This window comes from Natrix helvetica (assembly GCF_964273705.1).
Source record: "Natrix helvetica genome assembly, chromosome: 4".
Classification (NCBI taxonomy): Eukaryota; Metazoa; Chordata; class Lepidosauria; order Squamata; family Natricidae; genus Natrix; species Natrix helvetica.
Window position 1 is genome coordinate 124,486,261 of NC_138550.1, and position 26,257 is coordinate 124,512,517.

The 26,257-nt window shown below is 35.7% G+C and overlaps 1 protein-coding gene across 3 annotated transcripts in view; it reads right to left on the minus strand.

The window, feature by feature from the left end:
- Positions 1-1,508: 1,508 nt before the first annotated feature.
- Positions 1,509-26,257, minus strand: part of LOC309390999 (desmocollin-2-like) — a 30,448-nt gene continuing 5,699 nt past the window's right edge. For 2 of the 3 annotated variants that reach the window (XM_081951000.1, XM_081950999.1), the window contains exons 3-17: positions 22,886-22,970; positions 21,770-21,972; positions 21,033-21,143; positions 19,653-19,808; positions 17,816-17,960; positions 16,602-16,777; positions 15,607-15,741; positions 13,189-13,374; positions 11,836-12,095; positions 10,769-10,908; positions 8,837-9,049; positions 8,501-8,743; positions 6,664-6,791; positions 4,899-5,168; positions 1,509-4,203 (exon numbers count right to left, since the gene is read on the minus strand). In XM_081951000.1, coding sequence (XP_081807126.1) covers positions 4,006-4,203; positions 4,899-5,168; positions 6,664-6,791; positions 8,501-8,743; positions 8,837-9,049; positions 10,769-10,908; positions 11,836-12,095; positions 13,189-13,374; positions 15,607-15,741; positions 16,602-16,777; positions 17,816-17,960; positions 19,653-19,808; positions 21,033-21,143; positions 21,770-21,972; positions 22,886-22,970 — 2,649 coding nt within the window. In that variant the 3' untranslated portion in view covers positions 1,509-4,005. Of the gene's footprint in view, positions 4,204-4,286; positions 4,333-4,898; positions 5,169-6,663; positions 6,792-8,500; positions 8,744-8,836; positions 9,050-10,768; positions 10,909-11,835; positions 12,096-13,188; positions 13,375-15,606; positions 15,742-16,601; positions 16,778-17,815; positions 17,961-19,652; positions 19,809-21,032; positions 21,144-21,769; positions 21,973-22,885; positions 22,971-26,257 lie in introns of all 3 variants that reach the window. The other variant, XM_081951001.1, reaches the window with a different exon arrangement.

The following is a 26,257-nucleotide window of genomic DNA, read 5'->3' on the forward strand; positions in this document are numbered from 1 at the left end:
CCAAATGAGAGATTAAAGACTACTACAACTTTTAACATTCTTTTAATGAAGATTTTTCTTATTAATCTGCCAAAAATGCATAGAAGGGAGAAGTGTATGACCCATTCTAGCCTGACCTATATATCTCAGCATTGCTGTATAGGGAAAAAATCTGGATAACAACCAACAATTGTCTTTTAGAAAGAGGTTTGTCTGCTATTGACCTCTGATAAAAACATCCCTTGTTTAAAAAAAATACAGACACCCTAATATCTTTGCATTCCATAGCAATGAAGAAGTAATATCATAATTAAAATATTTGCTAGTACAGGAAGTCCAACTTATGACCACAATTGAAACCATTTCTGTTGTTAAGTGAGACATTTGTTAAGTGAGATTTGTCCCATTTTACGACCTTTGTTGCCACAGTTGTTAGTGAATCACTGCACTTGATAAGTTAGTAACCTGGTTATTAAGTGACGCTGGCTTTCCCATTGACTTTGCTTCTCAGGTCACAAAAGGTAATCACATGACCACAGGACACTACAACCGTCATAAATCTGAGTCAGTTGTCAAGTATCTGAATTTGGATCCCACGATCATGGAGATGCAGCAAAGGTTGTAATTATGAAAAGGGTAATAAGTCACATTTTTCAGTGTCATTGTAACTTTGGTCACTAGTGAACTGTTGTAAGTTGAGGACTGCCTGTACTAGGCAGTTATAAAAAGACGAAAGCAGAGAAAGCCCATGTCTAAGCTACTTAAAACCAGAATCTCTAATATATGTATGTACAAAACTTCGCTTGAACATTCGAAGCACCTCAAATACAGTGCAATACTATTATGCCTATATTACAACTACAGGGCTCAGAAATCACTTGGCTTAAGCCAAGGGCCAATTTTATGACCACGAAAGCTTAACTGAAAATTTCTCAGTCCCTGTTACATTATTTTAACAATACTGCATGTGTTCTTATCAATTTTATTTATACCAAGTCTGATTCTGAATTTCTATTTTATATTTCATACTCAGTACATTATTTTCTTTTCTTTTTCTTTTTAAATTACAGCCATAGCTTTTTACAATGATTATAATTTTCAAATTGACAAAAATTGAACTTCAGTTTCAATGAACTACTGGTAACACGGGCACAAACAAAAGTTTGATAAGGAGGAATAAATGCAAATCTAATTGCCATTTTAAGATACTGAAGCATTTTTTTTAGAATATAAATTATTCTCGAGGATTGTATTTTTTATAATAGTTATGATGAAGAGGATACACTGAAATTATAAATGTCGTATATCTGGGAGGAAGGGAAAGGAGCAAAATACGGAAAACCACAACTATGTTCAATGGTTATAGTCATGTAACAGTCAAAATTTACATGGATTACTACAGAGCTACCAAATACTGCACCCTCCAATTATACTGGACTAGAATTCACAGAATTCCCACCCAGCATTTTTGATTAAATGATGCATATGTTAATCAAATAATTAAGGTAACTTTAGTTTTTTTTTAAAAAAAAGTTATCAAAACTTACAAAGTAACCCATTCTCTTATTATCTCTGGAAAAATAGCTAAGAATGAAGCCTTGATAAAATCCATTTTTCTTGCTTGTACCTAATCTTTTAAAGTTCACATTTGTTTTTGCCCTTAGTTTACAAACATACAATTAAGCTAAAATTAGTGAAGTCTATCACACTAAAACCAATGCATAATTCAGCTACTATTAAATTGTTCCATGCTTTGAGCATGGCTTAATAAGATTAAGTGGTCATATATGGGATGGACGGTGAGAAAACACTATTAAATGTCAGAAATTGGATTCAAGTTGTTTAGTAAAACCTTGATCCATAATTTATTTCCTATTTTTCTGAATTGTTTCTTTTAATATTTAAGATATTAGGTGCATCAAAAGTAACAGCATTTTGTGCTTTTATATCCAATTATATCAGACCTGGTCATTTCCTATGGATGCACTTACAATACAATACAATAGTAGAGTTGGAAGGGACCTAGGAGGTCTTCTAGTCCAACCCCCTGCCTAGGCAGGAAACCCTATACCGTTTCAGACAGATGGCTATCCAACATCTTCTTAAAGTCTTCCAGTGTTGGGGCATTCACAACTTCTGGAGGCAAGCTGTTCCACTGATTAATTGTTCTAACTGTCAGGAAGTTTCTCCTCAGTTCTAAGTTGCTTCTCTCCTTGATTAGTTTCCACCCATTGCTTCTTGTTCTACCCTCAGGTGCCTTGGAGAATAGTTTGACTCCCTCTTCTTTGTGGCAACCCCTGAGATATTGGAACACTGCTAGCATGTCTCCTCTAACTTAAATATTCATATTAGGAATATAACCCAAAGTACAAACAACAGCAATAGCAAGAATGCCTTTTTCTGAAACTATTTATATTCACTAGTACAATAGCCTATCAGAACTTTATCTCTTATTAAAAGATCTGTAAAATGTATCTGGACTCAAATATATTTAGAGCACCTTAACCGAAATTAATTAGATAAATGGATTATAATATTTCCAATTATTTACTTTAAGGAAGACTAGAACCAACTCCATTTGAGGCTACACCTGTGAAGATAAGGCTTCAGTCTATAAAAAAGTACCTTCAAATACTATATACTTCTTGTCATTTTTTATGATTATAAATTTCTAGCACCCTGTGAATTTCTCCAATTCTCTAAGTATAGGTATACAAATATCATGAATCTATATTACACCAGGATAATAAAGATCATGTTAGTTCACGCATAAACATTGCAAAGCATGATTCATTACATGAAATGGAGAGTCAGCATACATTGTCTCTTAACCAGTTTGGCTCTCTATTTTGCTTTTGATGAAAGAAAACAAAACACAGTGCTGATATTAGTAGTTCTTCCACCCCCAAGTTTTACTTCTGCTTATGATGTGATTAAAAATTACACTAAAGGAATAACAGTAGTCCTTGGGTGAACAAGGCAAATAACACTTTGCAATTAATTTAAACTCTTAGAGAAAATAGTTGCCTTTGCACTTTTCATTTTCACTTCTATGCTTGTTTCTGCAATGATATTAAATACATCCCTTTATGCTAGCTGTACTGTTAAGATTATACACTAAATCATTTCTGCTTTTCATTCTGTGTATTATCTAATTAAAAAGATTTATTTAACACAGACATTTCATTGTATATAAGCAATTTCTTTGTTAAAATATCTTTATTAGTCAAAAGAACAACATCCACATAAAAGAGGAAAGCATTAGTAGTCTTAGGGGGGAAACCAAACTTTACCAAAGACCCCTTGCCCAACCCACACTCCAAATCCTAAAAAAAGATGATAAAGCCCAATTATGCTCAGTGATCATAAAACACTGGGTGTTTGCTAAAAAGAAAAATAGAGAAAAGCTAGAGGTTATATGACTGTAAAGGAAGGTCTTACGGGAAAAAATGGCATCTTGTTTTGAAAACAGAATCTTTGTTTCCATAAGATGCAAATAATTAATAACTGAAATCCTTTGTCATTTCTCTCTATAAAGCTGAAGATTTAGCTAAGTTAAAGAAAGCTGTTGAAACCCAGGCAAAAATAGTTAGCTTAAAACATGCTGCCTAAAAGTAGGAAATAATGAACTTCAATTTCCACGGTCAAATTCCCCAGTGGGGATATTCCAGATGTGGCAGAACTGCTCCCAAAATTCCTAGCCATCATGGTTGAAACCTGAAAATTATGGGAGTAGCAGCCCGAAATAATCCCCATGAAATCCAGAAAAATAATAAAACGAGAATCTGTTGCATTTGGGAAGCAAGTTAATTACAGATTGACATGACAGCTAAAGAGAGTCTAAAACTAAATAGAACGCAGCACCTGAAGTTTAGATATAGAAACCTTAGTCCTGACAAACCTAATGTTAGGTTGTACTTTTGATTCACCACACCCATTACAGGAAAAACAAGAAACATAAATCTGGTGTATTCAAGATTTGAAACAGCTATTCTGCATAGCAGTGATGATTTTCCACTCTGTCATCTATCTCTTCACGCATGTTTCTGCTAATGTCCTAAACTTTGGTTCCAACTGATCTAAAAAGTCAAGTGCCTCTTCTTCTTGCTGATCAGTACAACAGCCTACAGAGCCCGCTGGCGATCCTCTTCCTTCATAGTTATATGAAAGAATATAGTCATCGGAATGCTTATGCTCTTCATCTTGCCCACACAGATATACTTTCTGCACAAGAAAAAGAAAAAAAGGTCATTTGTTTCCTTAAACTAAGCACAACATATGCCATAAAATAAATTTCATTGATTTACCTTTTAATGTTTAATTTTTAATCAGAGTGTGTCCTCTAATGGGTTCCTATATATAAAAAATGCACATGATTGGTCTATATCATTCAATCTATGAAGACTTTAACAAAAAAAAAATCAGATTCCCACTGATCACAAATATGCAACTTAGCATTTCTAAAGCAATTGCAAATAAAATTAAATAATATTTGTATATAAATTAGTAATGATACACTGGTGGATCATACTGGCTTAGATTTATTACTGACATGTGTACCTAGCTCTTCTACAACAAGGATTTTCAAATTTTTAAAAATCACTTGTTTAGGTCAAAGAAAGGAGAGCGAACAGTAGGACAGGTGGGAACCAAACAAAGGAAACACACTTTACAAATCCCAAGTCCAAATAAATCTTTCTAAACAATATTATAATTTATAAACAAAGCAAAAATATTTCAAGTATACCCAGATTCAATTAACGCAATTATAAAGAAGATTCTATACACAGCAAAGAATTCTCTATTCAGATAATTCGGTGAGATCCCAAATAATTTGTCAGACTGTTTCACCCCACAGATTTAGACAGTTAAGTCCAACTCTAAAAATACATGCTGAAGAAATTGGTTAGCAACCTTACCTCAGTCAGACGAGGGTGTGTGAAATTCTGCCATTCTGAATAATTGTATCTGTACGTATCCATCATGGACTGCCCATATCCTCTTCCATTTAAAGTATGTTGCTCCGCTCCTTTGAGAGATTCCAAGGTGTGCTGTCCCCTAGCCGATTCCATGGTCTGGTGTCCTTTGACCATTTCGAAACTTTCTTGTCCCCCAGTTTTTATTCCAGAACCAACCCCGTGATCAGACATCACTATGTTTCCCGTTTTCACAGGAAGTATGTTCGGATCCTGAAAGGGAGGGAATGGCAAAGCTTTTTTTAGAATGTTTAAAGAGAAAGCAATGAAGACTTAGATATTATTTTACAGCTGGTTTATATATTAGAAGAACCGTAGAAACAAAAAATACAAATTTTTCTCAGATATTCCATTTACAATGTGTAGATTTACTATGTGACCAATTTATTAAGCATCCCTGTATTTGCTTAATTGCAAGTAACCGTACTTTGTTTATCTCATCACCTTTGTGAATGACAGAATCTGGAAAGTTCTATAATATTAAGATTAAATGATTACATCTCATTTCTACCAGGCTGCATAGATACTTGAAGTTATCACATACAACCCATAGAAGAATATCAATTTTGATTGAAAAATCATAATCCAATAGAAATTGATGTTGCATTTTTTTCAATGCCATATACATTCAGAAAACCATTAATCTAAGGCCAAAACTGAAAATGTTGCTCAGCGTGGCCAATTCTATTTAAAACAGAGCAGTATGTGCATTATAAAGTAACATACTTGCATTATTCTTGAGCTATTAAAATAATTCTATTGGAATAGCAGACTCCCATGCAATATAAGAATCTTGTTGATACTCTAAGAATTAAATGAAAATATCTGCTTTTCAAATTAAACCCATGGTCACTTTTCAAAAAGAAGCCTGATATTAACAGGAATATTACAAAATATTTTGTTGAATCCCACACACAAAGCTACGGCTTTTCCTTCCAGGAACTGTAAAGAATTATGATATCACATCTGACATTGTCCCCAATCTCCAAGATCCTTAGGAAAAACCCAAGATTGCATCAGTAGCATCATAAAAGTTATGGTTGTTACTGTCATTATTATTATTATTTTATTTTTAAGGGGCTGTTTAAGATCTCTTCTACTACTGAAAATTTATCTATCCCAAAAAAGGATTCAGGATTTGAGAAGGCTATTTATACGCAGCTGAAGTTTAAATAATTTTCAAAAAATATTTCCACCCTTTCAATGTCTCTTCTTTACTTTCTCTTTTCCCACATTGCCCTGTGGCTGATGTGCATCTTTCTATTAACACCTGGACTAGAGGCTACTAAGACAAGTGGCCCTATCACTCTTGCAAGCTGTGAGATAACAAAATTCCAGATTTAACCCCAATTGGATAATTATTTTCTTCTGTCTTAGCAGCATCCAGTGCTTACTCGCCAATCCTCATTATTATCTAACCTTCCTTTCTAGGTGCTTATTCTGGTGGTGGAGGGTGAAAAGAGATAGCAGGGCTGTAAAGGTTACCCAACCAAATCTGCCCCTTTACTCGGGCTTACTGTGGCAGAGGGGGATAATTTAAGTAAATGTGATGCCGTTTGTTACAGTCCTAGTACTTGTTTTAATAGCCTCCTGCTTTGGTATCCATCCCATAAATTCTAAATTAATCAGCAATACAAGAATTTCAGAAAAGCCTTAAGTACGGGAACTGATCGCAAGCCCACTTGCTAAGCATAATAATGCGACTTACCATCACTTCTTCTCCAGGTGCTTCAGTATTAGATATGATTAAATTCTGATTGGCTAAATCATCGCAAACATGCTTAGTGCCAGCCATGGGTGCACCACCAAAACATCCACAAAGTGTAATCAGGATTACTACAGGACAAAAACCAGTAGTAATGAGATAGCAAAAGCACTTAGACTTATATACTGCTTCACAGTGCTTTACAGACCTCTCTAGGCAGTTTTACAGGGTTAGCATATTGTCCCCAACAATTTGGGTCCTCATTTTACCCACAAGGTTGACTCACCTGGAAGGCTAAGTCAACCTTGAGCCTGGTGAGATTTGAACTGCCAAATTGCAGGCAGCTGGCAGAAGTAGCCTGAATACTGCACTCTAACCACTGCTCCACCGCAGCTCATATTTAATATCAATTCAATATCAGCACATTTGTTAGTAATATTTATTACATCTACTATCCATCAAAGATAGTGCTATCTCCTCTGTATCCCTCTAATACAGCCATTTCACTCTCTGTATCTAAGTCTCCAGAAACTGCATGCTATCATCATGCCAAATTTTAAAAGCAATAAACCTGCAGCTTATTATTTGCCACTGCAAATAATAATAAAACTTTAAGCTATTTGTAGTTCTCCTGTCATTCAAACTATGACAGGAATACAAAAAGAGAACTGTTCCATTGTACATTAATGTGGTCTACCTACCCTAGAACAAGAGTTTCTCTATAGGATGAATGGAACCACCTTCCTTTATTTTTTCCAAGGCGTGGGAACAAATTAGGAGACCTTGGCAAACAGGTAGATGAAAGATGCAGGCTGAAACTTGCCGATGCATTCAATGTGCAAGGAAATTTACTGTTTTAACATTTGGCTGGCCCACAGAGGCTCCTAATTTGGAATCATTTGTTCTACAAAAGACCTGAAGTTGATTTAAAGGGGGGAGCGGACTTTTCAGCTTCTAAATTAAAAAAATTACCATCAGGAACATGGACAATTATGTGCAGCATTATATAACTACATTTAGTTTCAACAACCTTCATCACAGGAATAACCGAAAATCTATCTTCATTGTCCATCCAGATTCAGAAGCCAACTATTATTATTTTAAATGCTTCTGAATCCGGATGGACAATGAAGATAGATTTTCGGTACAATAAAGGTAAATGCTCATATTGACTGAAAAAAGAAATTCTAAAGATTTTTAAGCAGAAAATTGCTCAACTGTGAAGTACAGCAGACTGGTGAAGCTGTTATTAACGTTATTTACAATCTCAGGTTTGTTTAAATTATGAATCCACTTCTTTTTTAATTTACAGATATTTAAATTGTTGTGTTATATGTTGATATAAAGAAAAGGAGAAGGAGAAGACTGGGATAAATATGCAATAAACGCAGCCTTCTTAAAGAGCAAAACATATTTCCCTACAGCCCTAAGTATGCCACACTGACCTCATTAGGATAGGACAGAGGCGTGCAAAATCAGGGTTCAGTATTGGAGCATCTAAATAGTAATAGCAACAACACTTAGACTTATATACCACTTTACAGTGCTTTACAGCCCTCTCTAAGCGATTTACAGTCAGCATGTTGCCCCCCCAACAATCTGGTCCTCATTTTACCCACCTCAGAAGGATAGAAGGTTGAGTCAACCTTGAGCCTGGTGGGATTTGAAGTACAGTCAGAATATTTTTTACTTGCTTCAAATATTTCAATGGACAAATTTATATAGGGTTAAGGTTGAATTATACATAAATCAACTAATTTGATTTGCAACCTTAAGATCAAAAGCATTCCATAATTTAGTACCTCAGTTATATCATCAAAAGAAGAAAAAGTAAGCTTACACAATAGCAGCAGTGATCCCAAAATCATAGCAAGGATGGCCCAAATACCAAGAGTAACGTCTGAGCTCTGACGTGGTAAAATATCTCTGCCTGGGTAAACACAATCTTTAGGAACTGTACAATCACACAGTGAAACTCTGATATCAGAAATCCCACTGTTGCCTTCATTATCAGTTATTTTAATAGGAATTATGTACTGGCCATAGCTTAAAGCGTCAGATGGTTCCAAATATACTGATCTCTCTGCAGGAAAAAAAACATTAAAAAGGAGTGAATATTATTTCAAATGTATTAGGTCAATTGTAAAAGATTCAGATTTTAGAAATGATTACCTACCATCATTTTCAGTTAGTCTCCAGTATTGAGTCTCTTTTTCAGGAATGGAAAAACTAAAGGGAACTGTGTGAGGATCTATGTCAGCATCCACAGCAGTAAGACAAATTGGTTTTCTGTCTCTGCATATTATATAGTCTTTTTGAACAATGACTGGGTAATTATCATTCTCATCTAGTAGATTAACTACAATTGTTCCAGTGCCTGTTTTGCCACCTGAAAAAATAGAAGCAATTTTAGAAATAGAAGCTCTTGTATTCCTGGGTTCCCCTATCCAAATACAATCCAAAGCTAACCATGATTAGCTTGTGAGCTAAATACAAGTTTAAACAAAGGAAAAGCTCATTCCAAGGAATGAATACCGCATCTAAAAATTTCATAAGGTTTTTCAGGTTGACTTTTCAATTTTGCATATGATCTCTAGGTATGTATGTATATGTTGATTGCAAAACGTATGACTTAATCAATATAAGAATGTATAATTGGCATCATTCTCAATATAAGGAAGACGATCTCTTTTTCACATAGAAGACTGGGAATATTATGCAAATTCCAAGAGAAGGTCATACACTAGATCATGTAAACAAGGTGACATAAACAAAAGGTATTAACACGATGGCTGCATGTAGCTCTTCCAAATCCAAGTAAATTAACACCTGCTTATTTTGTGCCCTTTATAATGTTAAAGTTTTTCCAAAATAACATTAATAATCATTTTTTATATACTGCTTTTAACTTTGTGTACACAGCGCAAATATACTTGTTTGTGAGTTGGGAAGCCATGTACATATGACAAAAATAAATAAATAAACAAACAAATAGCAATACTATGAACATCTTTTAAAATTGTCTGGGCTTATTTCAACTTCGATCTTTGCTTTGCGTTTTTACAGGGCAGATTCTCTTTTTTTTTAATGAATGAGGCGGAAGCTTTGTACAGGAAGTCCTTACCTTACAAACATTCATTTGAAGTTTGAAATTAAAATGGCACTGAAAAAACCCGACTTACAACCGGTCCTCACACTTATGACTATTGCAGCATTTCTACAGTTGCATGAACACATGCATGACAGTCAGCATATATTTACAATAGCTGCAATGTCCCAGGATCATATGATCACCATTTGCAACCTTGTCAGCCAGCTTCCAAGAAGCAAAATCAACAAGGGAAGCCAGGTTCACTTAATGACCATGATTCACATAGCAATAGCAGTTAGACTTATATTTTCAGTGCTTTACAGCCCTCTGTAAGCAGTTTGCAAAGTCAGCATATTGGCCCCAATGATCTGGGTCCTCATTTTACCAACCTTGGAAGGCTAAGTCAACCTTAAGCCAATGAGAATTAAACTGCTGAACTGCTGGCAATCAGTAGAATTAGCCTGCAATACTGCATTCTAACCACCGCGCCACCACAGCAATTATGGCAAAAAGGTCCTAAAATTGGGTGCAACTCACTTAGTAGTTACCTTGCTTAACAACCCAAATTCTGGTCCCAATTGTGGGTGTAATTGCCTATACTGTCAAAGAATACCTGAACAGGGAATGCCGGATGATAGTAAGTGGTGTAAATATACAGGGAGAGAGAACTTTGGTGGTAATGAAAGAACTGGTGCCACTGCGTATTACATTCTTTTGACTTTCACTTCACAAGCCTAAATTTTGACTTGAAAGTGTGACTGTGCAAATGAGACTAAATTAGTATCTTTGATTCTACTTAACCATATCACTTAGTGATGGTGTTGCCGGTCGCAACTGCAGTTTGTACAGACTATTTGTATATCCAATACATTTGAAAAATAGACTTATATGCTGCTTTACTTTTAGGTTTCTCATCAATACTCCTGACATTTCTTTCATAGAAAATCATAATAAACATAATAAACATGTAGCAAAAAGTGACTTAAAACATATATGATTTGTGGCATTTCTACTCACTTCGGTCTATTGCAGCAACTGTTACATTACATTGATATAACTGTAAATCTGGTGCCTCCCTGTCTAACATTCTAGTGGTGCTGATCTGACCTTCATTATTCATGGTGATCCAGTTACATGGGTCCTTTATTATTTTGTAACTGCAAAGGGGGGGAAATAGCACATGTTAGAAACAAACACATGAGATGTTTTCTTCATAGTATCCTAGATATCTTTAAACAACTTGGAAAACAGGCTGTTGCAAATGTATCATTACATCAGTTCCACAAAACAGCTAATTCAGGAGTTTACTTTTATGATTATATAGCAGAAAAATAATAATTTGAATCTTTGTCATCAATTTGTCTCAAATATTCATGAAGCAGAACAACAGTTTTCCTAAATTTGACCCACCCCACTGGTATTCGGGAAACATGTTAATAGGAAAATAAGGCTATCAGATCTGTATATACATATATACAGATGTAATTGTGTTACAACCCCTGGTATGCCCAAATATGGGAGGGAACTCACTACTCCCCCTTTCTGTCTATCGGCTCACTGCAGGACACCATCCTTTATTTATTTATCAGCACAAATACAACACATATATACAGATTTATATACGTAAAGCTATATATGCCAACAGCAATAGAAGTGCACATATAATCTCACCAATAGGATGAAGATGGAAAAGCATGATTTTGACACCACTAACCCCTATTCTCCTGCTCTGGAAGGAAAATTCTCCCATTTTTAACTCTTAAACTTTCTCCCAATCCCCTCCCCCATACCAAACTAAATTTTGGATCACGGAAGTCTGTTAAACAATCTGAAGGATGAAAGTGGAAGCAGTTTGGTCTCTTCAAAGTTTGCTACTTCCATTCTCACTCTGAACACAAACCCAAATTGCCTCTGTCACATTCTGTAATCTCATTAGCTTTCCAGCAATAACAAACCCTTCCAGTCCTCCAGCTACATCAGAAACTTGCCAATCTCTACTCTACAGTATGCCTACAATTCCTTAACAGAAAAATTTATCCATAACAAACAGGACAAGAAAGTGAATTAAGCACAAAGCGCAATACCGTATGTCTTCACTATTTCCGGTCTCTGGATCACTTGCGGAGTAATGGCCAACCGGTGTTCCAGCTTTCAAACATTCTTTTATATCCAAAATATATATTTTGGGATGGAATTCAGGCCCTTCATCCACATCTCGTACTTTAATAACAACAACACAAGTACTTGTAGAAATTGGTCCCGAATTCGGCGCTAAAGCATAAGGGACTTCATTATTCACAACAATTTCTAATCTTCTCTCCTTGGTCTTTTCATAGTCCAGACCCTAGAAAATACATTATAAGATTTGCTACAAGTTAGTAGAGTTCCATTCTAAGTTATAATCATGGAAGTACAAACCAACATTAAAAAAAAATTTCCTGCAATAATTTGAGGTTTAGGAAAGACAGGAAGCAAAGTCAAATCTATCACTCTCCTTTCTTTTTGCTGATTATAAATTCTGTTGAAGAAAGAATGTTCATCTATATCCTTCCATTAATATAACAAACTCAGAACCAACAGTGACACAGAATCTGTAACAGTGCTAATCTAGAATGCCATTAATTTTTTTATGTATCCTCCTCTCATTTGACTTTAATGAATAATTTTCAGATCAGGCTCATGCAAAATAACTCTTTTACCATCAGACTACTCACTGAGGTGCTGCGATTTTTTTTTTTTAAAAAAAAGCTTAAGTGCTTCTTATTTTATCTTTTTTCCTGTCTGAAAGGCAATTGTTTTATAATAAAAAGAACAGTTCATCAATAAAAATATTTTTATTTGGCCCCAAGAAGTCATTTTGGTTAGGAATAAGAGGGAGCTTGGGTAACTTTAATGCCCTGGATCAAACAAATAGAACTGTAACAAAATAGGATAGCATAAAGAGGATTCCATTTATGATTCTTTATCTCTAGCCAAGTTCAATGGCCGCCAAGCAAGTTCAGTTTTGTTTTCTTATTATTTCTTTGCATTTCTGCAAACCTGCTCCTATTTCCTCTTGGGCATAGCTTTGTGTAATGATAGAACTATGGCATTGGAAAACCAATATAAAGCACTCAGCCGTGAAATTGGAATAGCGTAAAGAAAAACAGTGTGTATTCAAATGTTCATAAAATAAAACTACATCAGCTTTATAATAAAAATAGTGAAAAAACTAAAATATGTAGCCAATACAAAAAACACAACTACCTGGAAAAATTCAATACTGAAAAATTATTGCAACTATAACTTTTAGGGGGAACTATACAACTACAGTGTTAGCAAAGTATCATGAAAACCACTGCCACCTTCAATACTGCAAAATAGGAGTACAACTCGTAATACAATAAAGGTGGAAATACGTATCATGTAACATTTTGCATAATCTTTTTCCTTATTACCTTTTTAATACATAAGGTACCAATGTTTGAATCCCGGTTTGTTTCAATTTTAAAAGAACCATCTTCATTTCCCCTTATAATATTGAAAGTAGCGTGCCAGGCTGGAGTTCCCCGTACGTCTTTGTCTGTCACACCAATTTTCGTTACTTCTGCATTAACTGTGTTTTCAGATATAAATACTTCATACTGAAATTAACAAAATGTTCATAGATTAATTTCATTATGCAAAGTATGCTGTTCTTCAATCAATCAATCAATTTTCTTAATCATAGACCAGAGACCAGAACAAATAATATCACTCAGTGAATATTCAGTTAAAAATTCTAGAATAAAATAATAAATAAAATCTATATTTAAATCCAGTCTGTCCATTACACGTGGCCTAACTGTACTAAAATAACAATTTATAAACTGTGAGGCCCTTAGTCAATTAAATACTAAAATACAAAGGAATAAGCAGTGCAAAGGGTTTGACATATTTGTTGTCTAAAACAGCTATGGTGGATTAGACACGTGTTTCTGGCGAATCCCCAGTAGTTCTGCGCAGAATCTAGCCATCTGCGCTGTAGTTATGAACTATGCGTCCTTAAGCAGTCATTGAAAATAAGCAGTGTTAGAACAGCCAGGATACCTAGCAATTTTTATTCCAAGATGCAATAATCTCAGACAGCACCCTATTTGCTTTTGTGCATAATTATACAGACTATATCTAAATCAAGAGTATGAATTCTGTTCCTGCTTTGAGGACAAAGGCAGGTGGGTGACCCTAGACCAGTGATGGCGAACCTATGGCACACGGCCACAGGTGGCACGCAGAGCCATTTGTCAGGGCACGCAAGGTGCTGCCCTGTCAGCTAGCCAGTGCGCATGCGCGCGCTGGCCAGCTGAGTTCACCCTTTTTAAAAGCCATTTTTCGCCCTCCCCAGGCTCCAGAGGCTTTATAGGAGCCTGGGGAGGGTGAAAAGAGACTCCCCCCCGAGGCCCTCCAGAGGCTTCATGAGCTTCCGTGAAGCCTCCAGACCGCAAAAAAACCGTCCTATGGGCAAACCAGAAGTTCGGGAACGGACTTCTTGTTTGCTCGGAGGCTCATTTTGACTGCTCCGGAGGCTTCAGGGAAGCCTCCTGAAGCCTTCGGAACGCTTAAAACAACCCTCCGAGCAAACCGGAAGTGACTTTTCGGTTTGCTCAGAGGGTCGTTTGAGCGCTGGAAGGCATCAAGGAAACCTCCTGACAGTCCCTGAAGCCTTCGGAGCACTTAAAACAACCCTCCGAGCAAACCGGAAGTCATTGAGTGCTCCGAAGGCACCAGGGAAGCCTCCTGACGGTCCCTGAAGCCTCCGGAGGGCGTCCGAGGGGCGGGGGGGGCTGTTTTCACCCTCCCCAGGCTCCTATAAAGCCTCTGGAGCCTGGGGAGGGCGAAAAATGTAAAAATGGGGAGAGCACCTGTGGTGCGCGCATACGCGCTGGGGGGTCGCGCATTGCATTATGGGTGTGGCACGCCCGCACACTACTCCCTGCGCTCCCCCATTTATGGCACGCGAACCAAAAAAGGTTCGCCATCGCTGCCCTAGACTATTCACTCTTTCTAAGACCTAGGAACGATATCAGAGCAAATTACTACTGAACTCTTGCAAAAAAAAAGTCTGCAGAGACTTCTCAGGTAATCGTTAGAAATCAAACAATGGCTTGAAGGGTTTTTTAAAAAAATGAAACCCCTTCCTAATTACATTCTCCCCCTCCTTCACTTACTGATCTCAAATTTCAGCTTTGTTATATATTATTTGTAGATTAATTCATTCCAAACTAAACATGGAAGTGGTTGTGGGGGAGATCATTTGTTTTCTCTGCAACCAAGAGGAGGACAGGAATCATGGCTTAATAAACAAGTTAACTTGTAGGTTTCCTTGGGGCAATCATTTTGTGTGAGGTTTTTCTGGCATGGCCAGTTTACAAGTTAAAATACAATTCAAAAATCATATCAATATTTGAGTTCCATGCACAGATTCAACTGTGCTTATTTATCTGTCAAAAATAAAGGGGGCGGAGAGGTAGAAGGGAATTAGGAAACTCTATGGAATTTATTTCTTGGCTTCATAAAGCTGACATAAAATTGCAAGTCTGGCTGTGCTCTTCCTCCTCTCTGTTTTATACCTGGAAATATCGCTCTGATATGTTTGCATACAGTATGCTTTTTACATGTGCCAGATATAATGTATGTTTTCCTTCACATCTCTTTGGTAAAGAATCTCCCTTCTCTTCCTCAAAGCCATTCTTTTTACTCTCTATACTAGGCCAATCAGGAATTGATTAAAACATGCTATATACATATGTGTATGTATGTATGTATATGTATGTATAGACACACACAGAGATAATGACAAAAGTAAAAGAAGATTAGTTTGAACATGTCAGACATACCACACCATGTTCACACATCGGGGCATGATCATTTGCATCACCAACTTCAATTATAACTGTTCCAGTGTTGCATAAACCAAATTTCTGACCTCCCATATCTCTTGCTTCCAGTAATACCGTGTATTTATCTATTGTCTGAAAGAGAGCATTGTAGACATCAATATTGTTTGTTTATTCATAAAAACCAAGTAAATTACATGCAATTTATAATTATAAAGAGTAATGAATCATGGGTGTTTTAAAATATACATATAATGACTAGAAGTCATTATAGAAGAGGTCAAGTTGGGTAAGACTGCAATAATTTTTATATATTGTTGCACTGCCAATTGCATACTGGTGACAATTTCTGTGAATTCCAGAAATCTGTTTAAAATACTAACATATGTTAGTATGGCAGAAAAAGAAAAATAGTTTTTACCAATGTATTATTAATGGGCATGCTCTTCTACTTATTCTGTGGAATGAATAGCCTTACAACACACAGCAGGTCCTCTTTAATGCTGTAATTATCTCAAAAGTATAAGCTGTCAATATGGAAAATTGCAATCTTCTTCTTAAACCATTTTCTATTGGTCATTCCTTCTTCCAATTCTATGTCCCTGGCTAGCAACTGACTTACCAACCCATTTCCAACCATTCATTTGCTTCCCATACTCTTTGAAAGTGCAGCCCAGAGAATTTGCCTATGCCCTTGACTTTACTTCAGATACAAATATTTTATCCACCATCATTCAGTCAAGTCAAGATAAAGGACATGAATCTAATTTTGTTAGCCCCATCAATCAAATCTGCAACATGCTTAAGAATCTGGCAGTTCAAATTGGCTCCATGAGCAATAAAACGTTTGTTACGAAGAAACTATACATTCTTTAAAACCACTCCACGCCTATAGTTTAAAGGCAGGATTCTGTTTCCAAACCCTCTTTAAAAGTTGTCCCTGAAAGATGCAAAGGTAAAGAACAACAACATTAGGCTTCAGGGGGAAAAATTACCTCTCTGTCCAAGAATGGACTCTGCAAAGAAATAACACCAGTATCTTTGTGTACTTTAAATAAAGGGCCACCTCGAGGTGAAGCAGGAGTTTGTCCCACAATTGTGTACATCAGTTTAGTGTGCAGGGTGCCCGGTTCATCTCTGTCTGTTGCAATCATTTGCCCAATGAAGGTATCTATATGGGAGAAAATGCAGTGGTCTACCATACGCTTCTCACATTATTATTAGAGAGCTAGCTTCAATTTGGTATTGTATATATGCTACCTATCAAGCAATACTTAAATTAATGCAATAAGGACATTTCCAATTGCCTTTAAGTTGCCCTCTTTCCATACAAATTTCTACAATTTCTCATATGCATTTCTTCAATCCAGACTTGCTCATTTTACCAAAGCTGTGGTTTATCATACTGCATGAAATTGGTCATGTTTTCATCAACAACACTTACATTTAAAATGGCTACAAGAATTTTGGGCAAGGGTTTATTCAAGTACATGCATATAATGCTTAATGAAGGTTATATATCCATTTCTGACTGTCAATTTTGCTACAATATTACAGTGGATGCTTAAAAATAAAAATAAATAAAAATATTCAGCAAATTAATAAGACGTTTGATTTCACTGTTCAAATTATGCTCAAAACATATGATCTAAATACAAACTTTCATGTTCTAACCCTAACCACAAATAACAGAAGCTTCTTTAGTTTTTTATTAATGGAGTCAGAAAAAGATTCAGTAATGTATCAAACTGACCCAAATCATCAGAAACAAAATTCTAGTGAGCAGGGGTATCAAACCGGTAGCCCACAGGCCAGATACCTTATGTGCAGGCCAGAAGTAGAGGATAATAGTCTCTGAGCAACACAGATATACAATGACTCAGACACTAAGGTGAAGATATTTTCAAGATAGAAATGGTTACCTGTGACTGTTTCCAGGGTACAGAATTTTACCTTGAAATTCCAAGGTAGAGAATTTTATGGCTTCATTCCACATAAAAATATTAATAACTATATGTAATTAGTGTACTTTTATTTATTAAACTATCTAATTCCAAAGAATTGACATAATCATTCTTTTAGAAACTAGGTTCAGTAACTATTCACTCTTCATTGGCTGAATCTTATCCATTAAACTGCAGTCCCACAAGAGATTAAATTGGTAACAGAATATAAAACTAAAATGTTTTCAAATTATATGTATGCTTACCAGATCTGCTATTCTCTATAATACAGAAAGTAACTGTATCGGGATTAAAAATTGGAGGATTATCATTATCATCCTCAATTCGGATTAAATGTACAAGTGGAATCTCTGGTGTGTAGCCATCTAATGTCTTTGCATAACAAATTATCTGTAAAAAAGAAACTATTTTAATTTGCTCTCCATGCAGAATTGATTTTCTTTGCTGATCTCTTTTAACAATTAACATGATATGGTATTACATTCCTTGCACACAAACCTTAGTATTTATTGATTTACATATTTAATTTGCACACAAACAGACTTCCATAACTCTGGGAAGTTCACAAACTAAAAAACAACAGAAAAATAAATCCATATGTTAAGAAAGACAAGAGCAAAAGATGACAAAAGTGTGCAACAATGAAACCATTACAGAGTGCTCAGAAGGGACTTCAATTATCCTAGCCAAAAGCCTGGGTGAAAATCCATGTGTTCACCATCCTATGAAACATCAGTAGATTTGGGGGCAAAGGGAGCTTCATTCCAGACTGCAAACTCTGTGACAGAGAAGACGCACATCTGGCATAGCTTAGTTTCACTGAAGAAATCCAGAGTGCACCAACTTGTAAGATCAAATTATCCAGAAAGGAAGAGAAGCATCATAACTCAGTCCCCCATCACTAAGTCATGAAGTCAGCTCAGAAGGACGTCATGATAGTGATAACAAAGCCACTGAGAGATCAAGAAGCACAAACACAAATGTACCATCCCCATCTTGCCTCCGCCACAGGACATCTACAGTGCAACCAAGCTATCTCATTACTAATACCAGCCTGAAATCTCACTGAAATAGTTATAATCTGCTTCCTCCAGTGTACTCATCAACTTAAGCACAACCACTTTCTCAACAACCTTCCCCAGAATTAGAAGTCTGGAGTTTGGATGGTACTTATTGAGAACCACTGAACCCAAGGGCAGCTTCTTGAGGAGGACATGCAACACCTTTTCCCTCAAGGCAGGAGATACCACCACTTCTCTGTCAAAGAGGCGTATGCCTCAGCATGGACCCAAATACAGGTCACCTCCCTGATCATTTTTATGATGCAAGAAGGACTCTGATTCAAGACACGGGTAGCTGAGCTGACAACACAAAGAACCCTATCTACTTCCTCAGAAGTCACCAGCTGAAGCTTATCCTAGATTGCATCAACAAACCATGTCATATTTGAATGATGTTATTCTTCAGATAGTCTGAATAATTCTTACAGTGGCCCAGCAGATGTTCCCAGGGGTCCTCCCTTCCAACAGAGATCAAGGGATCTTAATCAGAATTGCTGGATGGCTATCAGCAAATGCAATAAGGGTGGAGAAGTAATAATAGCTTACCAGCTAGGTCCTTTTTGAAATGTATTAGTATGATTAACTTTAAATAGAGTCTCCAAAAGATGCAACTGTTTTTCTGAGTTTCATAAAATCTAAATTTTGATTTTCTTCTAAATATTGGCAACATGAACAAGTCATTCCTAAGCATTCCAACTTTTGTGGTGTCCGCACAATCATATGATGGTGATCCAGGTGCTCAGCTTGTAATTATGAGATTGGAGCATCCAGCAGTCACTGTGACCTCTTTTTTTTGCATATTCAATGGAGAAATCGTAATGGTTGACCATGTGACATTCTTGCTTAATGGTCCATGGTGATGCACTTAACAATAGCAACTAGAACTGCTGGAATTGCCATAGTTAAGTGATTTGGACACATGATATGCACTTTACAATCACATCAATTAATCAGCCCCAACTGCTATCATGAATGGAAGACAAACCTATGGTTTAGAAAATGATAAAATTGTGACTCTTACCTGAAATTCTGCATACTCCTCCCGATCTATTGGACAAGTAACAAAGAGATTTCCAGTTTCCTTTTCAATGTAAAAATAATTTAGTGGTGGTTGATCCACACCAGGACCACCAATGGAATAGGTAATGTTGTATTTTTGGGCTGTATCAGAAGATAGCTATAAAAAAAGTGGAGGGGAAAAAGAAAACATAACCATATCCTACATCCCAGAACTGAAGTAAAACAATCCTCTTCTCAATAGAAAGTATCTAAACATTTAAAAGGTATTCAATATATATGCCAAAAGATGATAACATAGTCCTTCAAATGTTGCTGGATTGTAACATCCTGTTCATTGCTTCAGATAGCAGTTAAAGTGGAAAAGAGTTGGAATTTAATATCTAAAGGGCTACATATTGTCCATGATGGATACATGTATTAATTATATATTGTTTACTTTGATGTACAGTAAGAAGGCAAATATAAACACATGATATGGTTTTAAGTAAATTTAAATATTCATATACACTGCAAATAGTTGGTGTACAGAGAAGGGGATAGTTAGAGATTAAATATCCATAGTTTTCCTAGTTTTCCAAATAACATTTTCCCTTTTTAATACTTATAAATAATAATTCAGAATAAGTTGGTATTGAGTTCAAAGAGAGACTTTTTCATATTAGAAAAAAATTCAATGCACTTTGCAACTTTTTATCAATATAATATTAAACATAAACTGTAGTGTGTGTGTGTGTGTGTGTGTGTGTGTAAATTAAACACTGATATGCATTTGCTTGACTGTAAACAAACTAGTTTTGCTGCTCAACTTTCCTTTATTGCGTTTGAGAGCTATGTCAGACTAGATGTTTATCACACATCTGCATCAGAAAAATAATTTAAAAATCAATCTCTTACAAACACTCTTAGAAATCTTAGTAGGCACTACACATAGAACAACTAATCTCATTCAAAACTGAAAAATCGATTGATGTTATTGTGCAGTTCAATCTCAGTATTTGAACAGAGATGAAGTCCGCCAATAACTTCAACTCATAAAATGTGAGTCACATATATACTAGTATTTATCTAACAAGGCCACATGAAACAAGGTGTCATAATTCTTGAAAAAAAATGTATGTATCCTCAAAAGTGGAATTTCCTTATCTACCAAAATTTAATTGGAAATAGAATGATAAGCAAATTGGTAATTTTATTCTTTCATTACAGAGTTTGAATACACCATTCTTCTAGAAAGGTGGTGCCAAAATAAAAAAGGAAATTAAAAACTAGATTTGTATCATACTAATATTTGTGTAAGTGATTACACATGAGACTTATTGTATTACATACAGGTTGTTAACAATACATATCCCTACTTAAAATAGGAAACCTATTAACTTACCTGCTGAATTTGCATGGGGAAAGGTCCCAGTGAATTTTCCATTATAACGGTTGGTACAGGAGCCCATCTTCGTTTACTGCGTCTAAGAACTATCTCTCCTGTTTTATGTGTCTAAGTTCAAAAGATATACAATCAAGAAAGAGTAATATATTTGCAAAATATACAATTTATTCTAGTATTTTCAGCTGACTCATTTACTTATATTTTTGTCTTTACTATCATCATTCTTTGTCTGACACAACAATTTTAACAAGATAAACTTAGAATTTATCTTTCATCTATAGCTAAAGGGATGCTAAAAACTTATGTTAAAATTATATATTCTAATGATATCTTATAGGAACTGCTAAGGCTGTCAGAAAAAGCCATATAGTGTTGTCTCTATATTATTCTCCTTTATACAATGTGCTTTTAAATACATCATACATTTAACATTCACACATTGCCGAGATCCCAGAAGGAACCTCATGTCTACAGACTCTCACTGCATTTCATCACTTAAAACTTAAATGTTTTGATGTCAAGCATTTTGACTAATTCAAATGTCCACATATGATCCACCTGCATCAGGTTGTCAGTTCTGAAACTGGCTAATGTTGATTGATTAATTTAGAAGTTACCAGGTTTGGAAGAGCTGATTTACATATGAATGAGTAGCAAAAAAACAAATATCAGGATTTTCCTAGAATCAGTTTCAGTGAATTAACTTTCATAACAACTAATTCCAAGCCACTCACTTTTGGAGAACGTGACAGTAAATTAACGTGGATTTGCTTTTGTTGACTATTTTGCAAATTTTTGAGCAATATGGTGAATGTTTTCTTTCCAGAAGACAAAGAAACTGTATTTGCTGTAAATATTGAACCATCTTCCAGAACTATGAAATCAGGGTCACTGGTACTGATCAGGTGAGGAGTTCTAAGACACCCTTTCAGATTTACTAATAAAAAGATGAAAAGAACGTTGTTAAAAAATCATTCTCAATATCACAAAGATACATGTGTATAACCTAAACATTTTACACTGTGTACATAAGTGCATTATGTATTTTATGTATAAATCAAAGTATAACAAAACTGCTTATAATCCCCATAGAAAATGTATGTGAAAATCAAAATTTAAATAAACTGGCCAAATGTCACAAGATTTTAGTCTTTTAGATGAGACCATGTAAAAGTTCTATCAAGAAAGACAAAGCATTTAGGAATGCATAAAATTTCAATATGCTCACATGACATCATACAATCAGCAATCTGTACAACTCTGCCTGTTATTTTTTAAATGCACTGGCGCCCAGAACTTGAAAAGGGTAGGAAGATAGGATTGGAAATAATATCAGATACATAATACATTTGACCATAGATGAATAGACAGACATACAAAAAACAAACGGAATCCAGCTTTAAATATCTAGTTTTATCTATTTACCTTGACTTAAATTATCTCTAAACAATAAATCTTAAATTAATATCACCTGGTTAAACATTGCTCAGAAATGCTGACTGCAGCAAATGAATTGCAGAAAATAAATAAAGAAAATGGTTGTTGGAATTCAAAATATATGCCACGGGAAAAGGAAGTAAATAAATAGTTAGTTCTATTTATTTCAGGTAAAAAATGTAATTTTAGTACACTTTCTCCCAAGCTAACATTTGGTTTGTTCATTAATGTATTTTTAAATTTGGATCTTAAAACCTTGCTGCGTTTTCCTGGCTCATCCTTTAATCAGAAAAAAATTCTTTTGAATACAATACTTGAAGAAAAATTCTTGTTATAAGGAGGAGGAGGGGACAAAAATAATCACAGATATTAGATTCTAATTATTATATTTAAGAAACTTGCCATTTTCTCACCTTGGCCAATTAGTGTGTCTGGATTTAGCTTTGGAGGCACATTTAGGGTAACTTTTTTACAAGCTTCACAAGATAAACTTAATACCTAGATGGAGACAAAAGAATTAGCATTCAATTATATTTGTATTGCAGAATTATAAATAATGGAAATAAATATAGCTTTGCACATTCCTGCTGCAATTTGCTCATTATTTAAAATAGTAAACATGAATTATGAAGCATATATTAGCAAGAGAAAATCTAGTCTTACTATTTATTTTTTCTGTATAAAAGAATTAGATTTATGTTACATCTCCATGCATAGAAATTTCCAACAGAAAACAGATAAAAAACATAGCTGGTGTATTACAAGCAAAAACTATAACACATCCGTTGTAAAAGCAGAATAAATTAGCAGGACTCTATGATACTCTGACCCTATATATTCTTTATTTTATGCATTTATTTAGTTTAGATCATTTATATAGCCATCAATAAATGTATATATTTTTTTAAAAAGTTAAAAATAATAATAAAACCTCCACCCCTTTCAAAGTTTAATAATATTGTTATAATACATGAAGATACAGAAATTTTACAAAGCATCATTACCTGCAGAAATAGTTGCACAAAATTATGTTTCCATTAAGGAAGAGAATGCTATAATTTTCCTTAATAAATGCACATTTAATAGGGACTACAAACCACATCACAATGTTATGCCACTGATTTCATAGGAACGTATTGTAGGGTAACATACTTTAGGCAATGTAACCATGTATATATAGTATGTTTGGGCAAGCAGGTGAAACCAGTCAATGTTCAAGCAACACATCCCGCATCAAGGGTCACAATGCAAGGCACAAAAATAGCAAGGCCATCTTTTTCAATAGATTTGGAAGAATATACCGGTACTCAGTTCTTAGTTGAACCAAAACTAATTTGGCCACTTCCTTTAGGGAAGCCTTGCCTATAGTATGACTCATTTGAACAGAGCCATTGATTGGGATTAAAGAGCCTACAGATGTTTCCAGCACCAAGAATACCGCCATTGTGCCCCATTTCAAGTATAACTTATTTTATAAGGAGAAACTAAGGAATAAAGGAGAAATACAAATATATAGAACAGCACTGAAGGCTCACAAATTTTCATAATAAGCATTAGCAGTTTTCCTTTTAAATTCTGGCAATTGCTACAAACACAACAAAAAACCTGATCATATTGTTCAAAAGTCTTTTTTCTCGCCTTTATTAAAAAGATTGTTAAATATTGTATTGTCAAATACTGGCAATACAGCACATAGAAAGAGTCCACAGCTTTTGTTCAGATGTATTCTTTCTATGTGGTACAATAATTCTTAATAGCCAATTTGTTGATCATTCAATATTTTGCATGTTAACAATCCTGTTCATATCTACCCTGGATGCAACAATAACAAGGAAATATAAACCACATGGATTAATGTTGCAATTGATGTGGATTGGCCAATGGAATGGGATGCCAGGAATGGCAGTTCAGCAATATGTGGATGGTAGCAAGTTCCCCATATCTGTTCTAAATCAGTAGCTCTCAAAGTGTGAGAACTAGGAACCAATGGGCTCCATGAAATCAAATGCATAAATATTTTTAAAATACTCAGTAAATATTGATATAACCCACGTAAACCAAAGCTCAATCATTTTTAAGAATTCAAAGGGGTCCTGAGACCAAACTGTTTGAGAACCATTGCTCTAAATCAAAGATGCCAATTGTAGTGAATAAAAATAGTTGTAATGCTTTAACAATGTTTTCAGGGAAGTTCCTCAAGATGCTTTCTGGGAAGAATATCAATACAGTAATGAGTAATTAGATCTAGGAGGTCACTCCGTTGTGAGTCCCTATAAAGCTATAGTTAACAAGATGGATATAAACATCAGCATTCCAAAGTAAATTGCAATCACTATATAGACCCAGCCCTCTAATCAATAATAACGGTAATCCTCACTTAATACACTATTTGGTACCAGAAACTCAATTAAGCAACATGGTCGTAAGTCAAAAACCCACATGACTGCACTGTTAAGCAATGACAATTCTGGCAGTCCCAGTTGCCAATAAGCCAGAACCATTATTGAGCGAGGATGTCATGTGACTATGTCTTGTGATTTCCTGCCAAATTCTCCCTTGACTTTGTTTGTCAGGAAGTGGCATGGAAAGTTGCAAATCACAATCTGATGACTTTGGGAATGCTGTTACAACTGTAAGTATGAGAAGCAATCACAACTATCATCCATTCAGCATTGTCGTAAGTACAAATGGTCAAGAGCCAGCTATGTTTCTTCCACGATAAAATGCTGTTATAATTAGAAGTTTAGAATTTCCTAGAGGACAATAACTGATTATAGAAAACTAAGTCCCAAAGGTGCTTTTTCAAGAGGCAACTGGTTTTTCTGGTTTTTTTTTTTTAATGTTTCATTTGTCATCCAAGAAGTTTCTTCAGCTCTGAATGGATGATGGAGAATGGAAGACTACCAGTCAGAGCTGAAGAAGCTTCTTGGATGAGAAGTGAAACATCTTCAAAAAAAAACCCCAGAAAGTCCAGTTGCCTCTTGAAAAAAGTACCTTTGGGACAACCATGACCTTCTCCATGTGTATGGAGAATCTCTATACACATGTAACCAATAAGAGTCATTACTGAGCCAATCCACTGAAAAGTGTCAAATTTATAGAGAAAAGATCGACAGCATTCTTCTTTTTTCCAAAAAGTTATGTCTGTAAAATGTGTGTGTGTGTGCGCGTGCGCGCGCACGTGCATATACATGCTTCTTCAAGTCAGACTTGACTTTTCAGAACTGCAGGGACAAGTTCCTGCCATTTTCTTGGCAACATTTTCAGACATGGTTTGCCGCTTCCTAGGGCTGAGAAAGAAAGGGGACTCAGTTGACTTCACCCCAAGGCAGGACTAATGGTCTAAGGCCGGGATGGCGAACCTATGGCACGCGGAGCCATTTGTCAGGGTACGCGAGGCACTGGCCAGCTGAGTTCAGTCTTTTTTAAAGCCATTTTTAGCCCTCCCCAGGCTGCAGAGGCTTTATAGGAGTTGGGGAAGGCAAAAAGAGCCTCCCCTGGAGGCCCTCTGGAGGCTTCATGAGCTTCCTTGAAGCCTCCGGAGCGCAAAAAACTGGCCCTATGGGCAAATCGGAAGTTTGGGAACGGACTTCTGGTTTGCTCAGAGGATCGTTTTAAGTGCTCCTGAGGCTTCAGGGAAGCTTCCTGAAGGTCACTGAAGCCTCCGGAGCCCCCTGAAGCCTCCCGAGTGCTCAAAACGACCCTCCGAGCAAACAGGAAGTCACTTCCGATTTGCTCGTAGGGTCTTTATTTGCCCTCTGGAGGCTTTAGGGAAATCTCCTGAA